Below are 10,801 nucleotides of genomic sequence, written 5' to 3'. Positions count from 1 at the left end.
CCTTTGCTATCTTCGATTAACCCTCAGTCAGGCCCTGTGTGGCGCATTTCTGCTCAAACCTGCCTGTCAAACTGTATTCCCTGGCGTTTTACAGCTCCAATTGTTTTCGCGGATCCGTGCACAATACTTCAATGTCCATTGCTTTCTTTTTTCACTGAACGTGTCTTTGTGTGCCAGGATGAGAAAGGACATTTTTGTCAGTCATCGATCATATCGTTGCCGTTTAACTCTCCCAATTATTTGTATTTTCAGAGAGAATATGGAATAGAGCACCCAAATCTTATTGGTACATGCTTATTGTCTGCCACAGGCTAGAATGTATTCTATGAATTAAGATCCATCTCATGAGCATCATCCAGTGAAGGGGTGCTCTTCGTGTCCCTCAGCTGTTTCAAAGAAACAACTCAAAGGTTGCGTGCGAACCAGCTTTAATGGGTGTGCGCGTAAGAGTGAGTAAAAATGGCTTCAGGCACCTTTTTTTAATCTTGGCTTGCGCCCCATTAGGCTCTGATGCCATCGCAGCGGCTCCGTCGTATGTGTGAGCTATCAACTTTTCCACACACTGTTATTTCTGCAGGACTCCAAAGATGTACTCGGGGGCTCGTCTGTCATTACGCACATCATCAAACCCTAAAAACCGCCCGCCTCGAGTCACAGGCCACCTCACTTCAAGCCGCACAACGCAAAATGACACCCGTCGTCTCGTCTTCTACTTCTGCAGAAACGAATAGGGCTGCATCAATCTCTTTTAAAAAAAATATAATTTCTGATCACATCACTTTTTTCCAGTAGTTTGCGACAATTCCCAATCTTTGAATATCTTTTCAACGTTGCCAAACCAATGTTCTGGTTATCAAATTGAAAACGTGAATTGTTTTTAATTTTTTTTTCTTCTTCCGTTTCGTGGGTTTTGTTGACAAGCAAATTTATAAAAGCAAGAAAAAATATTCACTAAAAAGATAACACAAGGTCACTCCTAGATCAAAACAATATGCAGAAGCGGAATATGCAGTCTGGGGTCTGCGGTTTATGTCCCAATTTTCTTTGGTAACCATGCAATTGCCGAAAAAGTCATCGGTCTGACGGAAAGTGCGCCCCTGCAATGATTCACCTGGAGGATGCTCCCACGCTGCAAGGCGCTCGCGTACGTGTGTGCACACGCGCGCGAAAGAGGGTGAGGGGGTTCTGCGGAGCGGAGGGTCGCGTCACGCCCACCGCCAGGACCTACAAATAAGACCGAGATAACCACGGGAAGCTGCACACATTATTTCCCTCAGAGTCGGCGACTCACAGTGAACGCAGAACGCAGCAGCAGCAGCAGCAGCAGTCATGGCACAAGGTAAGCTGCACCCTACTTTTATCTTTCAAACTGGGTCACATTTGGCAAAGGTATTTGCAATTTAAAAATAAGTCGGATGGTAGTTTATTATTAGATGGTTAAAAATACACACGCTGCATGCATTCAACAAGTCAGTCCCCCAAGGACTTTGCTTTGAAGTTCTCTTCCCACTATTTCCTTTTATGGAAATAGTTTGTTTTAATGGAACTTAAAGTATGATGTTGCTCGGTTTTTAATAGTACCAAAAAGTTGATGACAAGGAAGGTGAAGCTTTCACAAAGCCTTGTCTGTAAGCATGCTGTAGACATGATGTCTGAGAATAACAGGGGTGTGAAGTCTAAAGTCATCACATGCCTGCACGCATCATCCCCCCCCCCCCCCCCCCCCGTGTGAGCTGCTTTCAAAGCTGCAGGAACAATTTTCTCTTTAGCAAACGTTCATCAGAGATCTATAAGCCGATGCATGTGAAAAAAGTTTCCCCCTCATGGTCGTGCCGTCGATTGATGGCGCCCCGATGGGACACTCATAATAGATGCTCTAAGCAGCTGTAGTGGCTGCCAGTCAACTGTTCCTTTCTTTAGAGGCACGCACACACCACCCTACAAATTACCCTTAAAACAACGACCTTCCCAACTCATAACAAATGAAAGTAGCTAAACCTCCAGATTACTCACAATCACCTTCAAAGGTTGTAAACATGTCTTTGACGTGTGTGCATGTCCAGGCAAAAGGACTAACATGCCGAGAGCTGTTGGACATTCCAAACCAGAATGGTAACACAAAACTTTCACTGATGCATTTAACAGAAAATAGAACCACGAACTGGAATAGGTTGTGAAATCATTAAAAAAAATGGTTTTGCCCTGGGTAAATATGTATTCTTCACATGGCTGCAGGATGTGAGGAAGATGTCTATTTGAGCATATTCATGCTACACACAAATACAAATAACAGTAAATAGCACAGCCAAAATGAGTTGAATGACCACCATAGTGATACATCTGTGTGACCTATTTTCTGTCTGTTGGAATTTTACAAAGCATTTAGCTGAAATGTTTTAATAAAGCATTTAGTTGAAATATATTTACAAAGCTTTTTGTTCAAATTGAAAGTGTCTGTGATGGAGCTCTAAAGTCAACATGAGTGTTACCTGAGAGACTGAAAAATCCATTCATTCTAATGGGAACGTATTTATTTTTCCAGGCTTCAAATAGTGTTTACTGTTCCAATGACTATTTATCACCAGCTTGTTTTAATGTCCTCAGTGCTGCTTACTGAGACAGCCCCTCTGTGTGTGGGTCCTAGTTGGTAGAGTGGGACTGAAGCCTGGGAGTGTACAGCATTTAAAGGTTAAGGCAGGGTCGAGCCTGAGCAATCTTTGCCCGTGCATTTCATATCAGAGCGTTGTGTTGCTTCAAGTTATGTAAACCAAGAGAAAAAAAAACTGCAATAAAATGCATTGAGTTTGGCTTTGCATCACGCATGTACACCATCCGCTGCCTTAACTGCTTCATCTAGAATCACACATAATGTTTTAATGGGGTTTTTGGAACAAATGCAAAGTAATTTTCTTTTATATTAATTATAAAGCCACAAAAACACCTGAATAACTACACAGAAAGTATGACAGTTACCTTTTTTTCAATATTAGCCTGTTGTTTCTGAAGGTCCGGGGTCTTGGACTGTCACGTGTCATTAATCTTTGTAATAGATTTCACATTCTGTAAGCTGAGTACCTGTTTTATTGGAATTTCTTGCCATGAAGTGCAACCAGACAGTAAAACTCTCTCCTCTCTTCAAAAGGAAAACGTGTAGACAGATTTCTTTCCCCCAAGTGAGATACAGTATTTATTTCATCAGATGGTTCCTCCATCTGTTCGACTGTGCTCGAATAACATTCTGACATTTTAATTATCTGCGAATCAAATATAAGTTAAACTCTTTGAGAATGTGTATGGGCTAGGCCGCAAAGCCCCGGTGATCCACTGACTGCAATCTGCAGCTGTCCGAGAGTACTGAGTGCTGCCAGATTTAAGGCATTTGCCCCAATTAGTTACACTAAAACATCTCCATTTATGACCTGCCCCAAGGTGGAGAGCAGTAAAACACAACAGCCATGATAAATACGGAGGAATGATGGACTTCCCGATGTTAAACAGCAGGAAGTCTTTACAATGAAGTCTTTGTTTACCCAAGTCAAGTCTAGCATTGACACTACAACCTGTCTCCAGGGCTTTTCTTAACAACACGGACCGATACACGGGCACAAGTTCACCTACTCACATGTCATGGAGCAGGGGGAACCATGAAGAAATTACAACGTTTAACTGAACTTTCCCCACAAACAGGAAATCAAAGGGTGGGACAATTTTAGTCACTGGTGCGCCGTGGAGAGAAGGAGTGGTTGTGTGTTTGCACACTTAACAGGGAGTGACTCTCAGCATGTGTTTACTTTGTGTTAAATCCATAGTACGTTGACATCAATGAATGCGTGAAGGTGTCCGGCTGTTTCCACCATATTTTTAGTGACTTTGAGGATATGATTGTAAACCGTTAGAATCGTTAAATAACTCATGAAAATAAAATGATCATGAACATCTGATGAAATGTATAAAATATGAAAAAAACATACATGATACAGATCCAGCCTCAAGCAATCTACAATCTTCTGGTCGATTCACCCCAAGTCTACCAGAAAATAGTTTATTGTAATTGTTCGGCTACGTGAATTCTGTTCAATACCCCTTCTATACAAAGCGATGTTTCATAAGTTGCACTTCATCAAGATTTTATTTTGGCATTTAAAGTGCTCCATACCGTCCATTGTTCTCCTATTAAACCAAAATGAATTTCAAGATAAGGTGTTCCAAATAGATGTAATGTATATAAAGAGACACCTTTGAAAGGCTACGTAGGATTTTATTCATTTGTTGTAGAACACTACAAAAATTCTTGAATACAAAAGAAGTCCGTTGTGCATTGACCAAAAGTCTATAATTAGTTATGTGTTGTTAAAAGGATATTGAGTACAAAACACTAGTGATTGTCCTACCTCTGTGTTTGACGCATTTCAGAAACGTGTTATAAAAACTTTACTTTACGAGCTGTGTCAACCTTCTTTTAAGCTCTGGACATCGATCGCTGGGACCTGGAGTGTGAGTTCAACAACACGGACCATTCCACCGATCTCAACGGCGTGGACCGTCTGATTGTGAGGAGGGGCCAAACGTTCACAATCAGCCTGTACCTTCACTCCGGAAACTACCAACCCGGAGTCAGCTCTCTTGACTGCATTGCAGAGACAGGTAGAGTCATAAAAAAAGATTGCAATTTTCCTCATGAGAAACCACATGCTGTGTGTAATTATTTGAGAGTTCTTTTGGATGTTAAAGTTTCTGTTCACATATTTTCAGCCGTTTGCATCAGGACAATTATCTAAAAACCCCTTTCATTCAGGAGGTCAGTTTTGAACCCACTCTCGGTTTCTGCAGATATTGTTTTCTTGGCAAGCTGTTGTGATTTCGGATGTGAGACGGGGAGGGGTTGGTATTGTTGGTTGAAAGGAAAAGGAAGTTATTTTCCCATATTAGGTTTTCAGTGACTCTGACACTGGCTTTTACCAGGGGAACATATTCAGCAGCTGGAAGATGTTTTTCAGTTTTTTTTCCATTCCAACACCCCTAACTTCCCCTCCTCCCCTTTTTTCTGCAAATGTTAGTGAACTTGACTATTATTGTTGGGAGCCCCAGATAATGTACTGCTGCTGCCAACCCTAAGAAACTATGTCTCTTCTCCTCCATGTTTGGATAAGACGGCTGTTACTTGCCATTTAATCCAAAACAGGATACTCTCCCTGCCAAAAAATGCATGTGTATGATGATAGATAATATTATCAGCCTTTGAACGTCAAATATGTTTTATCGAGCCAAGTCAGACCCTTAATCCCAGCCTGAACTTGAGGGAACAAAGATGATTTTAGGTTTACGTAATTTACCAGAATTCAATTATGAACTCGGGTCACACATGACTTGAGTTCCAAACAACTATGTTCACAGTAAAATTCCATTACAAAGTTTTGCACGAGGCGATATTCTGCAGATGTTTGAACTGTTTAACAAAACAGTGAAAATTACACAAATCTTTTTAATCGCTTTTACACGCAGGTCCTCAACCCTCGGAGCAGTACGGCACAAGGGCCGTCTTCTGCTTGTCTGCCAACATTGACCCTTCCTGCTGGAGCGCCGCTGTCACCAGTCCCCCCGGGGACATGGTGGCCCTGTCCATCTGCTCGGCCCCCGACGCACCCATAGGCCGCTACACCCTGACCCTGGGGCGATCGGCGCGGATCGAGTTTATCCTGCTCTTTAACCCTTGGTGCACAGGTGGGCAAACAGACCATGCATCAAGATGTCATGTCGGGGATAACTGTCTGCAGAGTGCTTTGATGATCATGTTTCGTTCCACTGAGGGCTTTCGAGTCAGCAACTAGTCAGCAGCCACGGTGCAGGGATTAGTTTATACACGGGACGGGTTGCTGTTTAATATAATAATAATAATCTTATTTTTAAGTAATGGTTCATAATATCTGTAGATATGATCATTTTTTATTTTTATGCCCATCTATAAAAAGTACCACTGTTAAGCTTAGAAAAAAATAATGGAAACAGAAAGCCTGGTGAGTAACAAAATCCACTGACTAGCACCTCTAGACCTCATGAAAAGACATGTTGTGTTTTTATTTAACTCAAAGAGATACAAAATGTATAACTGGGAGTCAGACTATTTGTTGACTGGGAGTAGTCACTTCCTGTGTGTCATCACTGTGGGCTTTCCAGGCAACCAGTGAGTGGTGAACTTACAGTACAGGTGTTGTTGGGTTGTTTTTTAAACATTAGATGTCTCTTTATGCTTACAGTTTCCACTAATCACTAAGCTAAGGTAACATGGTTCTGGATGTGGCTTAATTTTCAATCGGCAAATAAGAGAGCAATACTGATTCTCTAGAGCAAATAATGTTATTTTCCAAAGTGATAAACTATTCCTTTTGATTAATTGGGTATTCAAAATTTTAACTTATGAACACACTATGTGTGCTTCTTTTTTCACAAGTCATGATGCATCTAACGGTGTTATTGTATTGCATTGTTTCTTGGCAACAGGCGATTCAGTTTTTTTGGACGATAAAAGGAGTCTGGATGAGTATGTCTTGTCTCAGGATGGAATCATCTACAGAGGCAGCTCCAAATATCCCGTACCAACTCCCTGGAACTTTGGCCAGGTACCAACACCAACACTGACCCTGTCAACCTCACTTCATCTCACACTAAAGTATGAAACACTGTCATCCTGATAAGGGAAAAGTTATTCATGATAAGGTGCATACTGTAAGCGTGTTCAGGCAGTCATTTCTGACGTTTGACATTGAAAAGAACCGAGATCTTTGGGTCTCTGGGTCTCATAAAGTCTGAGGAGTGTTATCGTTTCCAGCCTGCTCTTTGACATAGTTTGACCAGTTTGGAATAAGCAGAGCAATACCTGAGGCGTGCAGTTTTTGAGCTTGACGTAGTTGCACATTGCCATGTGTTTTTCTCTCTAGAAGAGAACATGCCTGACCTTGGTTCTTATAAATAAATACATATGTTCCACCTCTACACTTGCATCACTGACAAACAGCTAATCAGCTGCATTTTCTGTACAGTTTGAAAGTGGAATCCTTGACATCTGTCTGAGGATTCTGGACATGAATCCTAAATATCTGAAAAATCCTGGGAAGGACTGTTCAGGGAGGAGAAATCCCATTTATGTTTCCAGAGTGCTCAGTGCCATGGCAAGTTGTGTTCCTTTTCATATCTCAATTGCATTTACTGTTTTTAGTAGTTTTTAGATGGGTTTATGTGTGTGCAATACATAAATAAAAATATTATGGTTTTCACTTCTTCTGTTGTTTGCTTGTTAGGTGAATTGTAATGATGACAAAGGGGTGTTGCTGGGAAAATGGGCAGATAGTTATGAAGGAGGTATCAGCCCCATGTTCTGGAGAGGCAGTGTGGAGATTCTGCGCAATTGGGAGACACAGGCCTGTCAGCCTGTTCGCTACGGCCAGTGCTGGGTGTTTGCTGCAGTGGCCTGTTCAAGTAAGATAGGAAGCGGTGGAGCTTGGTGGCCTATCACAGGAAAACACATGTGATTTGTCTCAAGCAGACACAACACCATATAAGTCGGTATTTCTGACATTCACTTTGCGCGACCGCTGGAAAAGCTCATGCTCAAGCTGTTTTTTTTCTTCTTTTCACCCTGTTAGTTTCCAGGGCTCTCGGCATTCCCTGCCGAGTCGTCACCAACTACCTGTCGGCCCACGACAGCAACGGCGACCTGGTGATTGAACGCGTCATTAACGAAAATGGAGATCTCATTCAGGCCAAAGAAATGCTCTGGTAGGAAGACTTTTCATGTACCGTGTCTAATATCACAGTAAGACACATGGTGTTGCAGCATCAATTTACTTTAAATGTTTTAACAACTCATACGAAAAGAGACATGGGTTGTATTACAATGCATCACTAGAAGAGATTTAAGTGTACAATGAAGCAATATTAATATTTAAATTCCAATTTTGTTTTTCCACAGTGCAATGTTTGCGTGAATCCAGCTTATGGTGTGTATTGTGTCTGTAGGAACTTTCACTGCTGGGTGGAGAGCTGGATGACCCGGCCTGACTTCAAATCGGAGTTTAACGGCTGGCAGGCCAGTGACCCTACACCTCAGGAGAAGAGCGAAGGTAAGGAACACGCCGCATCAATGAACCCGTGGAGCTTCTTTTGATCGAGGCACGTCCTCAAAGAGGTTGTTCTTCGATTTCTGTCATTTTCCTTGTGCCTTTAGGAACGTACTGCTGCGGCCCTATCCCGGTCAGGGCCATCAAGGAAGGCGAGCTTACCTTCAAGTATGACGCCCCATTCGTCTTTGCTGAGGTCAACGCTGACGTCACCACCATCATGAAGAAAAAAGACGGAAGCACATCGAAAGTTACTAACACTACATCGGTGGGCCAGAAGATCAGCACAAAGAGTGTTGGCAGTGACGCCAGGGAGGACATCACTCATCTGTACAAGTACCCTGAAGGTAGGGGGCACCGCTGAAGGAACTGCCAGCTCACTTGCTGTGTAAATACTTACATTCCTTGTCAGTGTGTGTATTACTCCTGGAGGTTGGGTTTGAGCTCCTTTACTTATACAGCCGATCCATAATTTCAAATATGGAGACGATGCATTCTTGTGATGCTTGAAGCTGAAGTTACTCACTGTGCGATGTTGTTGCTCGTACATTTACAGGCTCTGATGAAGAGCGCGAGGCTTTCAGGAAGGCCAACCACCAAAACAAGCTGCTTCATCAGCAGGAAAATGAAGGCCTGCACCTCACTATCAAGGTGACAACCGACATGAGGAAGGGCTGTGACTTTGATGTGTTTGCTGTGGTAACAAACAACACTCAAAGCATCAGGAAGTGCCGCCTGGTGTTTGGATCCTGTGCCGTATCCTACAACGGCACTCTGGGAGAGAATTGTGGTTTTAAAGATTTGCTCAACGTTGAACTCTCACCGGGAGAAGGTGAGCCAACAGCAAACACTGTGGCGTTAACCTTCCCTCAATCCGTCACTGAGAATTGTATTCAATATGTTGTACATTTCCTTCTAGATAGGCGAGTTGCACTAAGGTTGAACTACTCAAAGTATGGTGGCCTCCTCAAAGAAGACAACTTGATCCGTCTGGCAGCCCTGCTGATAGACTACTCCACTGGAGATTCAACGATGGCAGTGAGAAACATCGTCCTGGACAATCCTGAAATCAAAGTCAGAGTGAGTACTGGGAAGTGCAAAGTAGAGATGCAGACCTGTGACAACTTTTCACGAATGATAACGAAACATTCACATATGTAAAGTCCATTTTAAAAGTCAAAACAAGCCCTTGAAATGTATAGAAAATGTATCACCAAATAAGGGCCACGTCTGCGCCGTTCCAAGGTTACGTTTGTACAGGATTACAGTATTTGAACACCGACACCTTTTACCACAAACACATGAGAACAAAGCCCGGTCCAAGCAGGAGCGGGACATGCTTAATAAGTTGCTTTCATAAACTAACACCTGGATGGTTGTCTACAGATCCTGGGGGAACCGAAGGAGAACCGAAAGCTGGCTGCAGAGATCACCCTCCGAAACCCTCTGCCAGAGACGCTGGACAACTGCTGCTTCAGCATCGAGGGGGCCAACCTCACTGCAGGACAGGTCATCTCTGAGAGGTTGTATGAGTACTAGAGATGATCATTATCCACTCGCACAGACAAGACAAAGAAACAGTAAACATTCCAAATAAGTGAAAGGACGTAGAGCAACCAAGAGTTTGCTCACCAAACAAACCCAGTGTGCCTTCTGCCCTCTGGTCTTAGTGGGTTTCAAGATTCGTTACCATAGTCTCGATGCACCCTTCAGATTTTTGGCTGGATTTGCACCTGTAGCCAGAAGAGTGTTTCTGTCTCTGATAAATATAAAACATAGACCGCAGTATCCTCTATTGGGGCAGAGATGAGATGTTGACAGACTAAATTGAAATACCCCTAGAGATGGCTAGTTAATACTCATCAATAATAGCTTTATGATTTAAATTGATCTCCTTCATTGATCAAAGTAAGAAAAAGCATGTTTCCGCACAATAAATTATTCAAGTCACTGCCGTCGTTGGGCAAATGCTCTGGTGAATAAAAATGTTATTAAAGAATAATTCTACCTTTTGTCCTCTGCTGAGTTCAAACACTTCAGCTCCATTCACATTACTCCATAAATAGGCAAAAATGTCAAGATCCAGTGTTAATAGATTATCTAAATATTTATGCAATCAGAGGAATGCAATGTAAGTGTGTGTCAAAGACTTCATATCCAAATATTTACCTTACAGGCTGGGCTCCTCAGTGGCACCTGGGGAAGATGCCAAGGTGAAAATTTACTTCACACCCACCCACTCTGGGCTGAGAAAGCTGGTGGTCGACTTCGACAGCAACAAGTTGTGTCACGTCAAGGGCTACAGAAATGTCATTATTGGAAAATAAAGCCTCTAAACCTACGCAGAGAAACTGATGACAGTATTGTTGCTCTGAAGTCAGAATTGTTAACCAATTAACCAGTTCAATGCATAAATGCTTTTCCATCTAAACACTTTTGAATCTCAACGTATATCATCATGGCTTCATATATATATTTTTTAATTCAGAACCATACGTATGTTAACGTGGACACTTTTTACTCACTGATTGATTGCATGTAAAACTTCTAAATGAATATGTACTGTAATGGCTGGCATTATAGGTCCCACAATAAAGTTGATTAGGCATCAGGCGTAGCGTTGTGGAGTAGTTTCAATCATGAATATGTTATTTACTGTCGGAATTAATTTTGAAATTTCGAAAAGA

The 10,801-nt window shown here is 42.2% G+C and overlaps 1 protein-coding gene across 1 annotated transcript; it reads left to right on the top strand.

Moving 5' to 3' along the window:
* Positions 1 to 1,208: 1,208 nt before the first annotated feature.
* On the top strand, positions 1,209 to 10,727 carry tgm2b (transglutaminase 2b). The gene is made up of 13 exons (XM_037491198.2): positions 1,209 to 1,339; positions 4,465 to 4,644; positions 5,503 to 5,721; positions 6,499 to 6,617; positions 7,038 to 7,166; positions 7,296 to 7,473; positions 7,641 to 7,773; positions 8,014 to 8,117; positions 8,222 to 8,461; positions 8,671 to 8,946; positions 9,034 to 9,194; positions 9,501 to 9,637; positions 10,291 to 10,727. Exons 1-13 carry the CDS (start codon positions 1,330 to 1,332, stop codon positions 10,439 to 10,441), a joined length of 2,037 nt encoding a protein of 678 aa, XP_037347095.2. The 5' UTR covers positions 1,209 to 1,329; the 3' UTR covers positions 10,442 to 10,727.
* The last annotated feature ends 74 nt before the right edge of the window (positions 10,728 to 10,801 follow it).

The sequence above is a fragment of the Pungitius pungitius genome, chromosome 8 (genome assembly GCF_949316345.1).
Source record: "Pungitius pungitius chromosome 8, fPunPun2.1, whole genome shotgun sequence".
Classification (NCBI taxonomy): Eukaryota; Metazoa; Chordata; class Actinopteri; order Perciformes; family Gasterosteidae; genus Pungitius; species Pungitius pungitius.
This window is presented reverse-complemented; position numbering and strand designations above follow the sequence as displayed.